Source organism: Neurospora tetrasperma (assembly GCF_000213175.1).
Source record: "Neurospora tetrasperma FGSC 2508 unplaced genomic scaffold NEUTE1scaffold_3, whole genome shotgun sequence".
Classification (NCBI taxonomy): Eukaryota; Fungi; Ascomycota; class Sordariomycetes; order Sordariales; family Sordariaceae; genus Neurospora; species Neurospora tetrasperma.
The window spans coordinates 2449615-2471752 of NW_009799101.1; the positions used below are offsets into that span (position 1 = coordinate 2449615).

The window sequence follows — 22138 nt, forward strand, 5'->3', positions numbered from 1 at the left end:
TATATAAATTAATAAAATATAACCTTAGAATTCCATAAAGAAATAGGTAATACTTTAAATAGAAGCGCCCTCTATAATTATTATAGTACCCCGGATTTATCGGGCCGGAATCGGAATAATAGGGATTTGGAAATTCCGAATAATATTTTTATTAATAATAGTATAGTACTAATAACCTTTATTAATAAGGGTATAGAATAGACTAGTAGAATTAATAATAATTAATATTAGGGTTAATTGTATTTTTATTTAGATTTTGAACTCTTCTACTTTACTTAGTACTTTAGGGGTAGGCTCTAGTACCTAATTTCGTATTAGAACTATTCTTTTCCCTAATCCGATTTAGAACTAGAGATTTTAATTATTTAAAACTCTTCGTCGAATAGTAAGGCTACCTAAATAGCCTAAATATATACTCCTTTACTTTAAGAGTTTATAATAGGAAAGTAAAAATATTTAATAATAATATAATTAGTAGTACTATAATAGATATACCGCCCTTTGGTACAATATTTATCCCTCTCTTTTTATAATACCTATTTAACTTATCCCTTTTATTAGGAAGAAGAACCTCGGCCGCAAATATTACGAATATTAATTATATTTATAAAGATTTTACTATTAGTATTATATCAAATCTTAGGGGATAGGGTAGAGGGGGAATTATAAATTTAATACTAAGAATTAGAACGGCCTACGCCGGGAGTAATAAAAAGGTATATTCTAAACTATTAATTATTCCGGTTACCGTTCCGGAGGTAATTTTAGTAGAAGGTTTAGAGTTCTACGGTCTTTTTATATTTATAAATAATATTCTAGAACTATTCTACGTAAATAAAATAATTATTAGAGAATTTAATACTAAAGAAATAATTACTAAACTTCTTATTAATAGTATAATGAAGGAATTCTAGTTTAGTATAGTTATTTTAATTATAATTGCTAATTTTTAGGAGTTTATTATCGAAGTTAATAAAGAATTCAGAGAATAGTTCGCTATCCTTCTACTTTATTTTAGTAAGGTTATCGAGGGTATAGTTTTAAATATAATAGGTACCGAAGATTTAGTGAATCTATTTGAGTAATTCGGTCGGATTTTTATTATCAGAGAGGGTATAAGCAATTTAGTAACCCTCTAGCCGCTACTATTTATCGATCGGTAGGGTATTAAGGATTTCGATTTAAGTAGTATTAAAATCGGTTTGTAGACCGGCTTTAAAGTCTATATTATACGTTTTAATTAATTTATAATAATAGAAGAGAAAGGTAATAGGTTTATTGTCCTACTAAGGGAATTTAAGCAGCTTCTATTAGTATAATTTATTAGAATTACTATTGGACTCCGTATTATTATTATTAGACTTAGTGTTACGAATTTAAGCAACTACGCGGGCCAACCAGGCTGTTGGGACGTAATAGCCCCGCTTACAATAAGATAGTATAACCTCAGACCAGGGCAGAAAATAAGGGAGTACCAAAAGGGCGCTCACTAGGACAAGTGCTTACGGTAAGTAGTACTTACAATAAATAATATTTACAATGAGCATTACTTACAACGAATAACGCTCATAGTAAGTAGCGCTTACGATAAGTAGAATACTATTGTAAGTATACGCCCAGGATTAAGGCCTTAGGACGAAGTATAGAATATAAAAGAACGATTAGAGAATTTAGATTATTAGGTAGTTCGATAATAGTTAATTGATCATCATCACCGAAATTAGTATTATAATATATACTTATTATAAACTTTCTAACTTTATTGAATAATATTAATAATCTTTATTTTTAATTATCCTATGTAAGTAAATTAAATTACCGTTCGTTATATATTAATTACTCCCTTTAACTTATTTCGAATAATAATTAAAAATACCCCCTTTACTTCGCTATATCTTCTTATACCGAACCGACCGGTATAGAGGGCAATACTGCAAATATCGACCCGACTGTACGCCTCTTCTAAGAATTATAGGACTGGATTTTATAATTTGAAGAATAATTTAAAGCGTAAACCGGGCCTAACGGTAGAAGCCCCAAGGACGGTACTCCGGCGGACCTTCTAGTTACAAAACCTATACTCCCGAAGAAGAATATTAAAATCAAAACTCCTAATAAATTTGGAGGATAGTAAAACTACTTATAAGGATTCCTCTTATAAATTTATACTTACTTTAATTACTATTTAGAGAGCTTCCCTATAAAAACTAATAAAATTATTTTTACCAGGACTTATCTTAAAGATTAAATATTCACTTAGTATAAACCTATTCTCTAGGATTAATATAGCCGTAGAAACTAAGTTAAAAATAGTATTAAGCTTCTTATAATAAACCTATAAAATTTTATAAATACTTTAACCGGAATTTTTAGCGAGTATAACGAAGATTTAAGGGTTTAGGAAAAACTTCTCTACCTTCGCTAAATTATATCCGCCTCAATTTATACTACTTTTTTTAAATAGTATACTATTAAAAGTAAATTCAATAACGAAAGCCTTATATAAATATTTTATTAGGGATTAAAGAACTTTATTAAGAATAAATTGTATAAGGAAGATAAACCCGCTAACTTCGACGACTTTATAGTATATACTATCCGTATTAATAACCGTCTTTAATAATATAGCTAAGAGTAATGGAACCTACCGCTATAATATTAGTAAGCCCCGCGCTAGGCCTATACTAAATTAAAATATAATTAGGGACGAAGCAACTCTTAAGAAGATAAGGGAGACCCTATAAATATTAGTACCGTTTAACCTAATAAAGGACGCTATAATATATTACAAATTAAATATTTTAATTATAGTAAAAAGGGGTATATAAAGTGCAATTATTATATAATTAAATAATTAAAGTAAAAAAAAGCGGAAATAATAATAGTAGAAGGAATTAGAGTAATCGAGATCGCCAATGCTAAATACGGATAAAATAATTTAGAGGACGCTATAAATAAAATTATAAATTATAATCCCGAGGAATACTAGTATTAAATTAATAGGCCGGATAATGAGGACTGTTAGTAGGAAGTAATACCCTAGGAATAATTAACTTAAGAATTAGCTCCTCGGCCGCCAACCTAGGAGGAATTTAGTTATATCGCTACTATCGATTATATACTCCTTACCGTTGCATACATTATAAGTACCTCCCTACTACTAATATTACTTTCTACGTCCGAAATCCCTATCGGTAATATACAAAACTTTATTAATCCTTACTTATATAAACCCCCTAATAATTCTGCTACCGGACATTAGACGGACCCCTTAGAATATTACCGCTAAAAGAATTAAAAAAAAGAAAAATAGGACGATTTTTAGAAGAAGCGGGCAATTATTATCGAAGGTAGGCTTAAAGTATTATAGGGCAATACCCTAAATTTAGTAAGAGTTTATAGACCTATTAAAATGAATATTACTTAAATATACCCCCTTTACTACACCTACTACTAAATACCGTAATTCCAATATATTATAAATAATTATTATAAGTACTATAAAAAGAAATAGGACAACCATTTCTAACCGACCGAGGACGGATATATAAGAATAGCCTAAGCTAATTACCTGTACCTTTAATAGAAGGGATTCTTAAACTACCCTTATTATAGACGAATAATTCGTATTTAAATTATACCCCCTTACGAGACCTAGCGAATAGCTAGCGCTACGGAAACCTCTAATATATTTATATAATATTTATACTTATATAAAATAGGGAACTATTAACTTCTATTAGTAATAATACCCAACGTTGGACTATCCTATTTATATAAGGCAAAAAGCTTAAATTTATAAAATAGAAATTAAATACTATATACAATAAGTTTGTAAAGCCGAAGCTACTAAGGAAAAAGAAGCTATATATTTAGTATAATTATAGGAATAGGGTTTATTAAACGAATTTATACCTAAAGAAGAGGATATTCTTAATAACTACTATTAGGAATTAGGAAACGGCTTAGGGCCTTTAAGGAGGCCTAACGAAAATTAAATCCTTAGACGAAGAGGATTATCCGACGATATAACCGCCGGAAAAGCAAAATCTTAAACCCTATAATATTTATAAAAATCGTAATTACCGAAGAAGGGAAAGCGGATTAACGATTTAAAATTATAACCTATTAAAAAAATTATTAAGCTTTTACGCTAATAGACTCCGGAACTTAATTAAACCTTATTTCGCTAAAGTTTATTACTTAATTAAAAATTCCCTAAAAGAAAAAAAAAGCCCCCTTTATAATAAAAGGACCCTTCGAAATATAAATTATAAAGAGGGAAATATTACTACTACCTATTATAATAAAAGGAAAAACAATCAAAATCAGCTTCGATATCGTCGATATAGGACTATTTAAGGATATAATCCTAAAATACTTATAGTATATTATATATAACTTAAATATTAATTGGAAGGAAAGTAACTACTTATATTTAAAAACGTACCCAACTATTAATAAGAAACTAGGAATATAGAAGGAAATCGGCTATAACAATATAATTCCTACGGCCTTACTATAAATAATATAAGAAATTATAATTTATACTATTAATAAAAGTAATAAGGTTATAGAAGAAGGATTAGTAATATTAATAGAAATATCGGTAATTAATATTCAATATAAATTTAATTATTACTAAAACTAATAAATAAAAAAGCCGAAGGTAGTAATTTTAATTAAATATTAGGGATACCCGGCTTTTATTAGTAAGTACTTTAAAGGACTATTACTATAAGGACTATAGGACTATAAAATTAAATTTAGGGAAAGAGCTAAACTTAAATTCTTTAAAGTATACTATACTAATAAAAAGTAGAATATAGAATTAAAGAAGTATTTAAATAAAAATTTAAAACGAGGATATATTCGGGAATCTATATCGCTAGTAGAGTACCCTATCCTTTTCGTACCAAAAAAGGATAAAAAACTACACCTTTATATTAATTACAAACAACTAAATTAAGAGACCGTAAAAAATAATTATCCCCTACCCCTAATTTTACGCATCCGAAATTAATTAGGAAGAGTATAATATTTTATACGTTTTAATTTACTTATTATTTATACTTACATCCGAATTAAAGAAAAAAACGAATAGAAAATAATATTTTGTATACTCTACGGATATTATAAATATTTTATTATACCCTTCGGATTAATTAATATATTTATAATATTCTAATCTGTTATTAATTATATAATTCGACCCTACTTTAATAAATTCACTATTTACTACCTAAATAACATTCTTATTTATTCTAAGACTCTCGTAGAGTATAAAGAATATATAAAGAAAATATTAAATATATTATACGAGTATAAACTCTCCGTTAATATAGAAAAGAGTAAATTCTATATAAAGGAAACTATATTTTTTAAATATCTAATCTTAGAAAATAAGGTTAAAATAGAACTAAGCAAAGTAGAAGCCGTATAGAACTAACTTATATTTAGGAATGCGATTAAAGTCTATAAATTCCTAAAGTTTATTAATTTCTACCGGATATTTATATAGGACTATAGGAAGATTGCTAGGCCGTTGTACGAATTTACTAGGAAAGAAGTTACTTTTATATAAAGAAGGGAAGAAAAAAAAGCTTTTAAAGCTATTTACAATACTATTACTATAGACCCTATATTAAAATTTCCTAATTTATACAAACCCTTTAAAATAGAAATTAATATATTAAATTATACTATTAGAAATTAATTAGGGTAGCGCAATGACTAAAGGAAATTATATTTTATAACTTTCTTCTTAAAGAAGCTAGAAGGACCCTATTGCAATTACTCTATCTATAATAAAGAACTCCTAACTATTATTAAAGCTTTTCAAGAATAGAGACCATACTTCAATAAAACTATATATAAAATACAAATCTATACCGACTATAATAATCTTCGGTACTCTACAATTACAAAGGTACTTAATAACTACTAAATACAATAAGCCGAATTCTTATTAGAATTCAATTTCAAAATCAATTATAAAAAAGGTTTAAAAAATGCCCGAACTAACGCTTTAAACCGTCGGGTAAATTATATAAAAAACGCAATAGAAGCCTCTATACCCTTATTCTAGGAATAACTAAATAAATTATTCGTATACCCCCTATAGGAATAAGTAAAATATTATACCGTCTATTAGATTAAATTGTAAAACCCTAATTATTAAACTACTATTACTATTCAAAAAGAATAGTAAAAGTAGGAAAATAATTTGGAAGAAAGAATTATTCTCTAGAACAATAAATTATAGTACTATAATAAAGCCTATATATAGTTAAAACAATATAAAATTCTTATTATAGGAATATATATATTTAAAATAGGAGGATATATAGGTATTACAAAAACTATCGTACGAATATAGTAATACTACAACTTCCCCGGACTAAAATCCGAAGTAGCTTAAACATTATAAATTTATAAATACTATAATAGGATTAAAATTACAAAATATAAACTATACAAATTCTTTGAACCCTTAAAAATCGTAGAAAGGCTATAGAGTTCGGTAATTATAAACTTTATTACTAAATTACTACTATTTATAAATATTATTATAGAAATTATATATAATAGTATATTAGTAATAGTAAATAAATTAATTAAATAAAATTACTTCCTACTATATAAAGAAATATAATTAGTAGAATAATTTATAAATATAATCTATTAGAACATTACTTTAATATATAATTAACCGAAGGAATAAATTACAAATAAAAATACCAAATTCGTATCCAAATTCTAATAAGTATTAATAACTAAATTCGGTACTAAAAATAAAATATTAATAATATATTACCTGTAAATGGACGGACAAACGGAAAAGATTAACTAAATTATAGAATAATATTTAAAGAATTATATTAACTTCGAATAAAGTAATTAAATAGAATTATTACTTACAATACAATTAATATACAATACCTCCCCTATAGAAACTATAAAGGTTTTACTTTTCTTTGCAAATTATAAGTATAAATTAAAACTCTTAGAAAGATTAAATACGAACGTTTCTAAAGCCTCGGTCAAAGCTAAAAAACTATATATATTATATAAAAAACTCAAGGAAAAACTAAAATATATTTAATACAAAATAAGCTAATATTTTAATTTTAAAAGGTTCGAAGGGCCTCGCTTTAAAGAGGGGGATAAAATCCTTTTATTAATTAAGAACCTTAGGATAAAAAGACTTAGTAAAAAATTTAATAACCGACGGGTAGGACTATTTAAAATCAAAAAAAAAATCTCCAATATAGTATATTAATTAAATATTCCTAATACTATAAAATTAAAATTATATTCATTCTACATTATACTACTAAAACTAATACTTAAAAACGTACAAATCAATATATATACTAGTATTAAGAATAAGGAAGAAAAATAAAATATAAAATAAATTTTAAATTCAAGAGTAGAAAAAGGAGAATTATAATACTTTATTAAATAGGAAGGATTTAATCCCGAAGATAATATATAGGAACCTATTAAGAATTTAAATTACCTTAAAAAGTTGGAGGAATTCTATTAGAGGAACCCAGATTAGCCCGGGACAGAAAACTACCTAACTAAGAGGCAAAGTAAGCCGTAAAATCCAAGGACGCCCAATTTATAAGCATAAGGGTCGAAAAAGTAGTAATTACAATAAACCGCTCTTTATCAAATAAAGGCTTAAATTCCCACTTAATAGCCCTATCCTCCTTATCCTATACTTCTAATTCTATTAACGCTAATAACAATATTTCCCTACCCTCTTTAACTAACCGATCCTTCCTCTATTTTAAATAAATTAATTAAAGCTTCTTCTCTTTAAATTCGAAAAACTTCTTCTAAAGTTCGAAAGATTTTTTATTAACCTTTCGAATCGAAGCTTCAATATTTTAAAATACGTATTAGTATTCAATAAGGATACGTACGACTATCGAATTAGTAATTAAGCGTACTAAAACGCTAAAGGAATTTATATTCCGTATTATAGTCCACCTCTATATAAGGACGCGCGACCCGAACGTACTCCCTATATTTCGTTTTACTAAGAAGCTTCTTATAAATAAACTTTTAGTCGGAATAATATTAATAAAGTATTACTATAAACCCAAAACGTTCGATAGAAATTAATAATATACACTAACGAATTATTAAATTAAATATAGGTTTAGAAATATAGTTAAATATTTTAGTAAAGGATAAAGAAGGGAAAAGGTTTATTATATTTAGATTAAGAGCAAAAGAATTATAGAGAATAAAAATAGATAAATATTTCTAGGAAATTAATAAAGCCGTCGAAAACGTCGGTTAGGGAAGGGAGGTATTATATTACGAATTTAAGTAATTACGTAGGCTAACTAAGCTATTAGGATGTAATAGCCCTATTTACAATAAAATAATATAACCTCAAACTAGGGTAAAAAATAGGGGAGTATTAGAAAGGCGCTTACTAGAATAGGCGCTTACAATAAATAATACTTATAATAAGCAATACTTATAATAAATAATATTTACAACGAATAATATTTATAGTAAGTAGCGCTTACAATAAGTAAAATACTATCGTAAGCATACGCCTAGGATTAAGGCCTCAGGACGAAGCATAGAGTATAAAAGGACGATTAGAAAACTCAGATTGTTAGGTAGTTCGATAGTAGTCAATTAATCATTATTACCGAGACCAATATTACAATATATACTTATCGTAAACTTTCTAACTTCACCGAACAGCACTAATAGTCTTTACCTTCAACTATCCCACGTAGGCAGATCAGACTGCCGTTCGTCACACTTAGACTTTCCTTTATTTTTATTACTATTAGGGGAATCCTATTTAGTAGGGTATATAAATTTAAACTTCAAAGTAGGTTAGGAGTAAATAGAAAAGGGAATTATAGATTTAACTTTCCCCTTCAACTCTAGGCTAGCCTATAGAGTTCGGAGTAAATTATTAAATAGGCCAGTAGTATCGGGGGGTATTTTAACGCTCCCTATCATTAGAGAATCATAGGAAGTTTCTATATTAGTATTAGTATCATTATTATTATTTAATATAGAAAAGGAAACTATTCTAATACTAATATATATTGTACTATAGCTATAGGCAGTCCTTCCTTCTAATAATTAATTAATAAATAGGTAAAACCTAATATAAGGAGATAGTAGAGCGATACGCGGGTGTTGGCTACTATATATATATTAAAGTTCTATAAAGAAAGAAAGAAGAAAATACTACCCTTTGGGTAGGTTGAGTACTAGAGCTTAAATGGCTGTACGCTTAGTGCCTTGTAGCCTGAGGTAGTAAGAGAATTCTCTAGAAGCCCGGGGCGCCGTAGTGCCGCGGTCCGAGTCGACTGGGGTAGTTTTAATACGAGCTGCCGTCTTAGCACTCGAGTCTGGCCAGTCAGAGCTAGATGCCTTATCGGGCGCTAGTCCTATAATAGAGGAGTAGTAATACTAGGGATAGTATTGAGTATACGGTTCCTACTAATAGACGAGGTCGGGGGGAAACGTTTAATATAAAGCTCCTACGTTTTTCTAAATTTAGTACGGAGAGTTATTAATTCTATTTATATCTTTTGTATGACCTAATTCTAATATTTATTTGACGTCTATAGTACTATAAATTGTATATTAGAGGTACGCTTTAGTATATTTTTAATTATTTTGTGAAGTGCTGAATTGTTTATTATTATACTATTATTATTAGTTTTAATTAATAGGTTGGAAGTATTGAAATTAATATTAAAGCGGATTAATTACGAATTATTAGTAGGATAAGTATTTTGGTAAAAAGTTAAATACGTTAAAGAGGCGGAGATTTTTAAAATAGTAGGAGGAAGGTAATTACTGTTATTTAATATTATTAGAGGTATTCTTTATTAATAGATTTAATATTCCTACTATTCGGCTTCTTTTTTATTAACCGGAACTTAATTTGTTAAGCCTTTGGGATTTATTTATATAATTTAACCGAATACTTGATAATCAATAGTTAGAAGCAGTATATAATTACAAAAATAAGCAGAAAGTTAATTAATATTATTAAATAGGGGTTATCGGTTAGCGCGGTTAATCCAAAGATTTTTTATTTAACTAATTAAACTAGCGGTATTATGAGGGTCTTTAGCGCTAATTATAACTATCTCGCTAGTAGGACTAATAAGACTACTAGAGTGCTAATTATAATTAATTATAGGATTTTTGTAAGGTTGAAAAGTAATACGTTTTATAGCGGTAGGGGCTGGGAGATTGAAACCGGGCTTTATATTATTTTGAGTTAAGCGTATAGCGTTTTATATAGGTTGCGCGAAATAAAGTAGAGGATTTGGGGATTTACTTCCGGGCTTCGTATTATATTAAATAAAACGTATAGTATTTTGGTTCTAATTAATAAAATAGGCCGGGAAATTATTAGCGAGGATAGTTCCCGGATATTACTTTACCTACTCCTATTACTATTTCTACGTAAAATATAGGAGAGTTTTAATTTATATAAATTTTTTGAAATATTTAATAATAGGATTAGTAACTAATTATTAGGCAATGCTTATAGTAATTTCAATAATTAAATTTACTTGCAAAACTATTAACTTAGTAGGTAAAAAGGGTCGTTAAATTGGATTTAATTAAGTATACTATTTAATAAGAATAGGCGGTAAGGAAGGTAATATAGGAATTTATACTGGGTTAATATAATTTAATACGTTAATTATCTTAATTATATTTAAGAAGTTGGCTAGTAAAGAGTGAACGCTAGTAATTACTAAAGCGGCGGTACTACCGGTACTAGGGGGAATTAATATTTAAGTAGTAGTATTGACGATTATATTATTCTCCTTAATTCAGGCTATAAATTATTTTTAATTCTTTTTCTAGAGTTATAATAATACGCCTTCTTTAGTAAAAAACGGCTAAGTTTAACGTATTAAAAGTAGGTAATTAGTAACTAATTAGCAATATTTACGTAAGACCTATTGAATTTTATAATCTACTGTATTTAAATTAATAATCTATCCCTTATTATAAATATCATTATTAGTATTAGCGACCTAATTAGGTTCGATTTTAATAAAACCTATTTCTTTATTTAAGCGCAATTAGGCGGCTTTAATAAGCAATTTGGTAGCTAATTACGAGAATCTTTACTTATAGTAAAACTACGGTTCGAATATAGTAAATTTAATAATTTAATATATTTTGCGTATTAGATTTTCGTTTTAGAGTTAGAAAACTATCCGGGGATTTACCTAATTAATCTTTAATATTATTTAGTTTAGCTTTTAGATTTAATTAAATAATAATAAAGTAGTAAAAAAGGGGGACTTTAAGGAATAAATATATAAATATTTGGTTTAAAAGGGTAAAAGTTGAATAATGGTTAATAAGTTTAATAAATCGTTGTTAGACCTAATATATCTCCCCCCTTGACGAAAGGAAGAGACGATAGAAATAATAAGGTCGGTTTGAAATTGAATTATAGGTACTACTTGTTATACGAAAATATGCTTTATAAGTAATAATAATAGAGAATAATAGAATAAGTAATTCGTTGCTAGATAGAGTAATAGTACGTAATGATTGACGATAGTTTTGTTAAAGGAAGTTAAAAATAAGAGTTGTTGTAAGCTTTAACTTGGGACTTTATATACGACTTTACTGAGTGTAAGTAAAATAAACGTTAGGTTAGTATAATATTGATTAATAATCTATTAACCTTGATAGAGGTTAACGGAACGAATACTCTTATATAATGAACTATACGCTCTAGTAAGCAGCTATTATAATAAGATAGAGCATCTAAGTATCTACCAAGAATGCCCTATAATAGCTCCTTCTAGTATTTAAACTAGTCTAATATATATTGGTTATCTATATAACCTCGTAGAGAGGCGGTAATAATTGTCCTATCTTTAAGGGAATTATTAATATATTTGTATATAATATTAATGCTAGGGAGTAAGACGAAGGGGGGTATAGTCCGACCAAATGTAGAAACGGCCTCAAGGATAGTAATAAGAACTCTCTAATTAGGATTAATTAATTAGACTTTAATTATTTCATTGTAAGTCTATATATAATAGGCTTTATCTAATATACTAACTCTAAAACTAAACTTATTACTATTCTAAATATTGTCTAGCTTAACGTTGTGCTTCGTAATAGTATTATTAAATAGATAAAAGACTTCTTCAACGTTTGCTCTAGTTTGTAATGCCTTTCGAACCTATACTATAGATTTAGTACGTATACTATAGAATACACCTCTTTACAAGTAACGCCGTACCTATACGGTTGAGGCACGTGGTATAAAGGTATTACTACCGTCGTTACAATTTAATCTTATTAAAGCAATTATAACTAAAATTAACTACTAGGGATTTATTTCGATCCCTATAAAGCATAGTTAGCTTAATTCACAATAGTAGAATTAACTATTAACTGACGGATATTTATATATTAATCTAAATATATATAGCAAGATCCTCCTCCCTAATTAATAGCGTATAATTACCCCCATTCTCTAACTTTAGCTATACACCCTTGTAGCGGCTTACGATTTATCTATATAGAACTCGAAATACCTTCGCTATATCTACTATAGTCTTAAATCTATTATTCTAAAATAACTTTACGGCCGCTTAAACTCTACCCTCTACAAGTGGCATCTCCTACACATTACCAACGATATCCCAAGTATTAGTAGTTAAGTCAATAAACGTCGGGTTAGACTATAGGGAGCCGTTAGTAGATTTATAGGGTTAATGAAGCATAGCGTAATAAATAGGGAATATAGTAGTAAAAGGGCAGTCTAATAGCAAAATAGCGAGAGGTAATATAATAAGGAAATAGAGGGGTTGAATAAAGGGGGTTGAATATAATTAAGACTGATTGTACATAAATATAAGTATAATAATCGATATTATCGATTCAAATAAGCATTTTAGAATATAAGCAGTTTGAGTACAAAGGAGTGCAAATAAGTAGTGCACATCCAGAGTATTGGGCAGTACGGGGAAATAGGTTACATATAATTAAAAAAAATATGCTATTGACTAAATCTACTTTCATTTACTAGTAAAATGGCGGTGTGGGGAGGTACCCCCAGTTTCAGGTACGAATCAATGTCCATGTACGAATCAATGTCCCTGACTAGTGGCTCGCCCGCTAGTCTGACGGTCGATTTTGTAGACCTGACGAGTAGTGTAAAGCCGGACAATTCGAGATCCATGCGGCGCGAAGACAGCTCCACTGATCCCCAGCCCTCCAGTCTCTTTCCCAATCCCCGTTCTGTGAGTGCAGCTGTTACACTACTGGTCCATAGCAGATATGGGTGTTCATCCTACCTAGTCTAAAAGTCCAGATGAGCAAGCGATCGAGATCAAAGCAAGATATTGTGAGACTTACTTGCTACTAATATGTAACCATGTCAGCCGAGCATGGTGGGTCTCTGTTCTTCAATCTGAGGTCGGGTCGGGTGCCAGGGTGTCACTAAGGTAATTTTTAGTGCTGGTGTGTGACCGGTGGAGCATAGTTGCAACTCTCTGTCTTGGCTGCCCGCTGCGAAACAGCCGACGGATCCTTGGGCTGTTGGATGGACGACAACGGTGACGGGCAGTGGGAAATGGCGCCTTATCGTACGACGACACCAACCCCAACCCTAACCCGTCTGTGGTATGTACACTATCTTCCCTGGACCCCTCCGTCTCCTCCAACGATGAAACCCACGACGGGGTTCCTTCGGGGTCCTTCTTCCTGGGACAACATCGTGGGGCTGCCTGACCATGACATAACCAGGCAGCTCAACGACTACCCTGGACATCTGCATGGATTGGCAGCAGGGGAAAGGCCTGGAAGATGCCCGAGTTCTTGTTGCTATCTTGTTCATATGTCGGTGCTGGCGTTGCATGAGACTTGAGGAAGCCATTCGAACCCCCGAATCACGCCCGCAACCCGAAGCTAATCCACCCCGGCGGGCCACAAAGGTTCTCTTGTCCTGTCGTTCTCTTCCGAGATACGCGATAGCGCGACAAGGACGGCAATCACCTCATGCACCACGCATGCTGAAGCCGGTTGGCGGGAAGCATGATGTGCAAACGGAGGACTGAGGGACGGGAGGGGAGTTACACACTTAATGCCTTCCAGTCACACACCCTTCCCAGCTTCCCGTCCTTGCTTTACATATATGTACCGCGGCATGGCTTACTCCCGCCTGCACGCTTGACGTCCTCCCCGATAAGATTTTTTTTTTTTTTCAGATGTTTTTTTATTGATCTGTATTTTGACCTCTTCTCTCGATTCTCGGTATATCGTCACTTGATGCCGCTGTCGCACCCTCAAACGCCCTTATGAACTTCCCGTGATACCTTCGGAAAGCCCTTTCTGGCACGGTACCGACTCTCAGTCACACTTACTTTACACGGGCATCGATTACACCGACCCCAAAAGCAGCCATCTGACAGCCCTTTTTGTTTTCCCTGACAGCTGCGCCTCGTGTCGAGTATCGAGTCCTGTTGGTGTTCGGGTCGGCTGTCGGCTTCAAGCTACGCCAACAAATATCCTGGGAGGAGTCATACCTCACCTATCAGGGTGCGCACGTGGGACTAGACACTGCCGTCATACCGGTCAGCCCTCCCTTTTTATGCGCTCCTTTGCCGTTAGGTAGCCTCTTGCCCAACACAACCTCGACATCCAAGACACCAAACTCTTACGACAGTGACTTGCCGGCTTCCAGGCCGAGGGCGTCATTGCGACCAACGGAGAACGCGGCGGTGATCAGTGTTTGTCTGGTTCAGGCTTTGTAACCATACCTTAGCAACGTGTCACTCACCCTTACAAGATTTGTCTTTGGAGTTTGGACTGTGTTGCTTCCTGTTTTGCGCTTTCTCGGTGGCCGGCGCTGTTTCTTGGTTCAGCTCAACCGCGACATCACCCATTTCATCTGACGCCGACCTCTGGGAAAGTTTCGCCATCCCCCACGCAACGTCACCACATTCCTGACTACAGTTTCCACCCTGGACTTGTCCTGCATTGTTTCTCGTCACTCCAAGACAGCAAGTCTCTAATGGCGGGGAGGAAACACGCGCCTCGGATGCGCGAGCTTCGCGATGGCCAAAACGATAGCAACCAGAACAGCCAGAACGACTCGGATGGTCTACTCTCGGCAGAACCTTCGCAACAGTCATATCTCTCGGTTCCAAGCTCACCCTCAAGCTATCGCCGCACACGAGCCAACGTAAACCAAGCTGGCGGTGCCCCTGATGAGCGCACTTCTCTACTGGGAACAACCCGTGCTTCGCGCATCCGCATAGCCAGCGCTCATGGCACGCCCAGGGCTCCCAACCTTTCTAGAAATCAGAGTTATGGCGGTAAGTTATCCCCGTCCTTTCGGGATGTTGATACATTTTTTTGACATTGGGGCTTTAGCAGGAGAAGGGACAGACACGGTACGAAGCAACCCACCGACTCGACACCATAGCCGCGCAAACTCCTGGGGCCAGCGCCTGATACGCGCCCTTGCCGACCGCCAGGAGGAACCCGTCTCCGAACCCAAAGGGTCCGTCTTCCCTGATGACCGCGTCTGGTATGACCAATTCACCTCGACCGACTGGGTTCACGATAGCATCGCCGACGCTCACCGTGTCAAGGCTCTCCGCAGCCGGAAGGACTTCTGGGGCCGTGTTTATATTCTGTTCGACGGTGCTCAGGGGTGGATACTCAGCGCTCTGGTCGGCTTTATTATTGCTGTTCTTGCCTACATCGTCGATGTCACAGAATCGACATTCTTCGACTTCAAGGATGGTTATTGTGCAAGGGGCTGGCTGATCAGTGAGAAGAGATGCTGTCCACATGGCCCTTGCACCGACTGGCGGGACTGGGGTGAGGTCATGCATGGATGGCCGTTCGGAGAGCGCTGGACCGAGTTTGTCATCTACCTCGGCTTGGTGATTACTCTGGCCAGCGTATCTTGCTTGCTCACCCTGACTACCAAGACCGTCGTCCCCTCGGCATACCGGTTGTCGACACTGGATGAGAACCTGGCTGCTGCTCCAGTGTCTCCTGGAGGCAATGGGGATGATGGGGGCGACAGCCCCAATGGCAACGGTACTCCCAGCCGACGGGCATCCGTCGCTCCGCCCGCTGCTGCCCCTTCCATGATCTACTACTCGGCTGCTGGAAGCGGTGTTGCCGAGGTTCGCGTAATCCTTAGTGGCTTCGTCCTCCACGGATTCCTGGGTCTCAAAACCCTCATTATCAAGACTGTTGGCCTTGTTCTGAGCGTTGCGTCTGGTCTGAGTTTGGGCAAGGAAGGCCCATATGTCCACATTGCGACCTGCGTCGGCAACATTGCCTGCCGTCTCTTCAGCAAGTATGATCGCAACGATGCCAAGCGCCGTGAGGTTCTCTCTGCCGCTGCCGCCGCTGGTGTGGCTGTTGCTTTTGGCGCCCCCTTGGGTGGTGTGCTCTTTGGACTGGAAGAGGTAGCCTACTTCTTCCCTGCCAAAACACTCTTCAGGACCTTCTTCTGCTGCATCACGGCGGCCTTGACGCTCAAATTCCTCAATCCATATGGAACCCACAAGATCGTCATGTTTCAGGTGCGCTATCTGATCGACTGGGAGTACTTTGAGCTGGTTAGTTTTATCCTTGTCGGAGTTCTCGGTGGCGCGGCCGGTGCCCTCTTCATCAAGGCCTCTCGCAAGTGGGCGGTGACGTTCCGCAGAATTCCTATCATCAAGAAGCATCCTCTTCTGGAAGTTGTCCTGGTCGCCCTTGTCACCGGCCTGATCGGCTACTGGAACGGTCTTACCAAGTTGCCTGTTGCCAAGCTACTATATAACCTCGCGGCTCCATGCGATGACCGGGACAACAACCTGGAAGATCTCGGCCTCTGTCCCGATTCCAAGGCCGATATACCACCCATCCTGTGGCACTTGCTCTGGGCTTTCCTCATCAAGGGTCTCCTAACCATCATCACCTTCGGCATCAAAGTTCCCGCGGGCATCTATGTCCCGTCCATGGTAGTCGGCGGTCTCATGGGCCGGCTCATTGGGCACATGGTGCAATGGCTCGTCCTCGCCTTCCCAGATACGGCCATGTTCAGCAGCTGCAACAAAGTCTCTTCCGTCTCGTGCATCCAACCCGGCGTCTACGGCCTGATTGCCGCCGGCTCCACCATGTGCGGCGTGACCCGCCTGTCCGTCACGCTGGCCGTCATTCTGTTCGAGCTAACCGGCAGTTTGGATTATGTGCTCCCTTTTAGTTTGGCCATCCTGGTGGCCAAGTGGACGGCCGACGCGATCGAGCCGCTCAGCATTTATGACTTACTAACGGAAATGAACTCGTACCCGTTCCTCAACAACAAGCACAAACCCGTGTTCACCTCCGAATTGATCGACATCGTTCCCCGTGTGCGACGCGAGCGCATCATCGACATCTCCAACTCGCCGCTTGTGCCGGCCACGTCGCTGCGCTCCAAGCTCGAATCGCTGCACAGGGCCGGCGAGCTGGACGGTGGTTTGCCGATTATCAGGAACGATATTCTGGTGGGCCTGATCCCAGCCCCGGATCTGGAGTATGCGTTGGATAACTTGCCGGATGAGAGCACGGCACTTTGTTTGATGGCGAATGTGCCAAGTATCGATGATAGTGATGACGAGGAGGGTGGGGGCAGGAGGGATCCGACGGATTTCACACCTTACATTGATCCGGTTAGTATTTCCTTTTCCTGCATGTTGGAAGAATATATTGGCAGATTATTACTGACGCATGGACCCAAACACAGGCACCAGTAGCTTTGGATATCCGATCCCCTATGGACTTGGTCTACGAGCTTTTCGTGAAGTTGGGGCTAAGATACATCTGTATTTTAAGAGATGGCAAGTACGCTGGCATGGTAAGTTGATTTCCTCCCTCCCCTTCCTTTTCATTCCCCAGCAGTTGCTTCCGGATCTTCTAACATCTTCCCACGAACAGACACATAAGAAGACCTTTGTCAAGTATATGCGCGAGTTGGAGGAGCAAGAGGGCAAAGAATGAATTCTCTTTTAGGTTTTCGGACCAGATTTTGCTTGTCCAGACGACATCACGCATCTGTCTTTTTCATTTTGAAGCGGGGAAGCATTTATGGAGGAGAGTATGGAGGAGAGAGTGTGTGTGCAGAAGAAGAGATCTGGTAGCATTTATCTGTACATGGATTTTTCATTTGTCTATATTATTTGGCATGGCGCCCATACCGGCGTCTCACGGTGTTTTCTGGGGCGTCGAGGAGTTGACATTCGCATATTATATTTCTTTTTGGCATCTTATCATGGTCTAGAGATCACCCACTTTCGTTCTTAGATCTATAGAAGTTTTTAGCGTGGATCCATCTACCATTCTTGGTCGCTTACAGGGTAACTTCATACGAACAGGAGCGGTCGATCGAACGTTAATCAGGAACAGATGACGCTCATGCCATCTCTTCCTAAGTGGTAATTGGTTACACACGTTCACCCCGTTTCCGGCTATATAATTTCAACAATCCGGGACTTTATTTACAATTTACACAATGACCATGGTCCAGTCTCTTTCCCAACGCTCGTTTTTGCGGTATGCCAAACCCTTTGCCCTCTAGGTGATACACCTCGCCACATCCAAACGCCCATCCATACATGGGATCAAAACATCCAACCAACCTCCAGGGCTAATAGATAGCAGTCAAATCCAGCAAACCAATCTTCTACCTCCAAAACCAACATCCCCCCGGGCCAAGCAGGCTTAATCAATAAAGATCTTAGCTTCCAACCCCCCATACATCTCCAAGAACCCCTTGAACAGCCCAATAGCATGCTCCACATCCCAGCTCCCTCCCGTTTCCCTAATCGAATGCATCGACAACTGCGGATTTCCCAAATCCAGCGTCCTGACACCCAGCTTAGCGCTAAGCATAGGCCCAATTGTGCTTCCACACGGACTATCATTCCTGACAACAAACACCTGCAACGGCACCTTGGCGCGCTTGGCCACCTCCTGCAGCAGCACGATGCCCGGTGAATTAGTCGCGTACCGCTGGTTGGCGTTGACCTTAATCACCGTGCCCTTGTTCATCTCCGGTCTATGATTGGTCTCGTACTTGCCCGCGTAGTTGGGGTGTACCGAGTGGGCCATGTCGGCGGAGACCAGGAAGGAGGTGGCGAGGGTTTGCTCGAAGGCGGTTTCGGAAACGGGAGTGGTTTCGGTGGAGTCGGCGTTCAGGGAAGGGATGACGGAGAGGCGGCGGAGAATGGCGGGGAGGAGGTTGGAGTCGGCGCCGTGGGCGCTGAGAGAGCCGATCTCTTCGTGGTCGAAGCAGGAGACTAGGCGGATGGAGGGGTCGTTTTCCAACGAGGAGTTGGAGGAGACGGAGTTGATCAGGCCCATGACGGAGCAGTACGTCATGTTGAGATTGTCGAGGCGGGCCGAGAAGATGAACTCGTCATTCAGACCGCCGAGGCAAGAGGGCTGTGTGTCGTACAAGATCAGCTCAAAATCGACAATATCCGAGGCGGACGAGATGCCGGCGGCGGAGGCGACGACGGAGAGGAACTGCGAATGGTGGCGGTCCGTCATGGCCTTAAGAGGCTGGAAGTCGGCATCGGCCTCGGCGTTCTCCTCGGGAGCAGCAGCAGCTTCGGCGGCGGGCTTGTTGAGCTCTTTCTCCACCAGACCGAGAATGGGAAGCAGCTCATCCTCCTTGTTAGGGTCAAAATTGGATTGGCGATGCAAGTGGATCGCCAGAGTGGGAACACGCAGAATAGGCTTGTCGACCTTGACCAGCTTCTGGATAAAGATGCCGTCGCCATCCTTGACGAGCACGCGGCCGGCGACGCTGAGGTCGCGGTCGAACCAGGTGTGCCAGATACCGCCGCCGTAGAGCTCAACGCCAACCTGGAGGAAACCATGGGCGTTCCTCTTGCTGGCGGGTTTGACGCGTAGGCAGGGCGAGTCGGTATGAGCGCCGATCATGCCGATGGGGTTGCCGGGCTTCCACTTGCCGCCGACGGCGAAGGCGACAATAGAGGAGCCGTTGCGCGTCAGATAGTACTTGCTGCCCGGCTGGACGACCGAGGCCCAGTTATCGCGCTCGCGAATGAGCTTGAAGCCGGCCTTCTCAAACAGGGCGGCAGAAGTGGCTACGGCATGGTAGGCTGCAGAGAGTGTGGGGAGTTCACGCCGGTCAGCTCACGAGCTCGTGATGTCGAACTTTTAATCAACGACAACTGTACTGGAAACGAATTGGAACATACGAGTGGGAGAGGCATTGACAAAGTCGAGAAAGCCGTAGGCGGACTTGGGAGGGGCCATCCTTGCAGCAGTAGATGAGAAGTGGCAGCGCACCACGTGGAAAGGAACGGAGGAAGCTGTGTTACTGTTGGGTCTAAGACTGAAGCTATGGATGGCAGCCGAAAAGAGACGCGGTGATGGTGATACTCGAGGGGTGGCGAGCATTGAGGAGCTTGTCGCTGTGTGAGAAAATAGGATATCGAGATCTCGTATGTCGTGACGGACCTACGCCAATGAGGGGGTAGGTAGGTACTTTTTGGTTTTTGGTTTTTGATTGACGACGGGACGTCGGATCCTAGGATAGGATAGGCGGGGTAGCTGTCATTCACCTAAGTAGGAAGGTACTAACATTCTCCAAGTTCTTTTGTAGCTTAAATGTTAGTCAGGCAAAGCGGCGGGAAGGTCCCGTCGGTTGCGGGGAGCCCGGGGTTAAAGGCGGCCATGGTTCATGGATGATGGATGATGGATGGGTTCATCTCCGCAACGACATCGTGAAGCTTGACAGCAACCTACGAACGGGACGTCCGTATCGCTTCTCGCATTGCGCATTGTCTGTTCGTAGGTATTAGTGACGAGAGTCAATATATATCTCGTCACCAGGATAACCTCAAAACTCTCGTCTCTTACCAGTATCCGGTAGATTGAATATGGTGTCACTTGAGATACCCATGTCGAGGTTTAACCCTGATCTGCCTGTTACCCAATCCGATGCGATGCATCACTTTGGCACCTTCAACCCTCCAGATGCCTCCTATTACTTGAGGGGTTACCCGGCCGCATAGATGCTCAGACGATGCAGACATCATGCCTCAATCACAACCTGGTGCCGGCAGGCAAGACAACTTGTCCTTTCTAGCGGGATTCGCCGGTGTTGCACCACAGCTGTCGTAACCTCCCCAGAGATGTGTAGTGTACATCTCTGCAGGCATTTGCTTTGTTAGCGTGGTGGGATTGCAAGTGGCGATGACTTTGTTGATCCTACAGAATATGATTGGTATGCCCGCCGCCAACCAGTCAAATTCTGTGGGGTGGTGGTACCGCACTATCAGAGTAAACGCCGGCAGAGGTGTACCTCCTCTTTTCCTCTTCAGTCCATGTTAGTGGTTCACGGCTATTGGTCTATCTTGTGTGCGAAGCAGCAGAGGTGGAATGGCGAGACCATTCACATTTCACCATGATTTCAGTTCGCTTTGTTTGAAACGCTCTTTGCTGGATCCATTCGGCAGTGGCCCCCTAATCTGGGGTGGACAAAACAATCAGACAATGCTCGACCTCATCAACCAGGGGCAATTGGGAAATCGCTTTCGCCCCCCATTTGAGATGAGACATGGCTGTTTTCCTTAGGGTGTTGACTTGCATTACCTACCTCAAAAACGGGCCTTTTCTTTTGCTTTTGTCTCGTCTTGCCTTGCCCAACTTTTACCTTGCTGAATGATGCTCATCTCTCAGTGGCTCATGCACCTGCTCGGGCACAATCATTCGAGCGGCCTGGGACAGGGCAGCCTTAAGCACTAGAGCCAGAAAGACGAAAGACGAAAGATGAAATATGAACCCTAATTGCTGTCCAAAAAGATCGACCGTGGGTGAAAAGAGCTAGATTGTGTTGCCTTGGACCTGACAGACCTGCCCAATGAGCGAGGTTGGGGGCCAAGAGGCGAGGGGCCCTGCCTCCCTGGGCCAACAGGTGAAGCGTCCAGGACTCCCAGCTCCCTTTTGGGGCTAATTTAAAAGAGACGTCGTCCGAGAAAAAGAAAAGTAAGCACAGAGGAGGGGAACCAGAACAGGACGGTGATTCAGATGGGGAACTACTGGAAGATCAAAATCGGAA

The 22138-nt window shown here is 38.4% G+C and overlaps 3 protein-coding genes across 3 annotated transcripts; 2 read left to right on the forward strand and 1 right to left on the reverse strand.

Annotated features, from left to right (window-relative positions):
- Nucleotides 1-13130: 13130 nt before the first annotated feature.
- On the forward strand, nucleotides 13131-13472 carry NEUTE1DRAFT_137606 (uncharacterized protein; the record flags this gene model as incomplete). Its single annotated transcript, XM_009852604.1, has 2 exons — nucleotides 13131-13298; nucleotides 13440-13472. 2 exons carry the CDS (start codon nucleotides 13131-13133, stop codon nucleotides 13470-13472), a joined length of 201 nt encoding a protein of 66 aa, XP_009850906.1.
- A 1287-nt stretch (nucleotides 13473-14759) lies between these two features.
- NEUTE1DRAFT_81749 (uncharacterized protein) lies at nucleotides 14760-18369 on the forward strand (the record flags this gene model as incomplete). Its single annotated transcript, XM_009852605.1, has 4 exons — nucleotides 14760-15378; nucleotides 15461-17717; nucleotides 17792-17902; nucleotides 17983-18369. The coding sequence occupies 4 exons, from the start codon at nucleotides 15071-15073 to the stop codon at nucleotides 18043-18045; spliced, it is 2739 nt and encodes a 912-aa protein (XP_009850907.1).
- A 33-nt stretch (nucleotides 18370-18402) lies between these two features.
- NEUTE1DRAFT_81751 (aspartyl aminopeptidase) lies at nucleotides 18403-20549 on the reverse strand (the record flags this gene model as incomplete). The annotated part of the gene is made up of 2 exons (XM_009852606.1): nucleotides 18403-20174; nucleotides 20274-20549. 2 exons carry the CDS (start codon nucleotides 20473-20475, stop codon nucleotides 18766-18768), a joined length of 1611 nt encoding a protein of 536 aa, XP_009850908.1.
- Between the last annotated feature and the right edge of the window lie 1589 nt (nucleotides 20550-22138).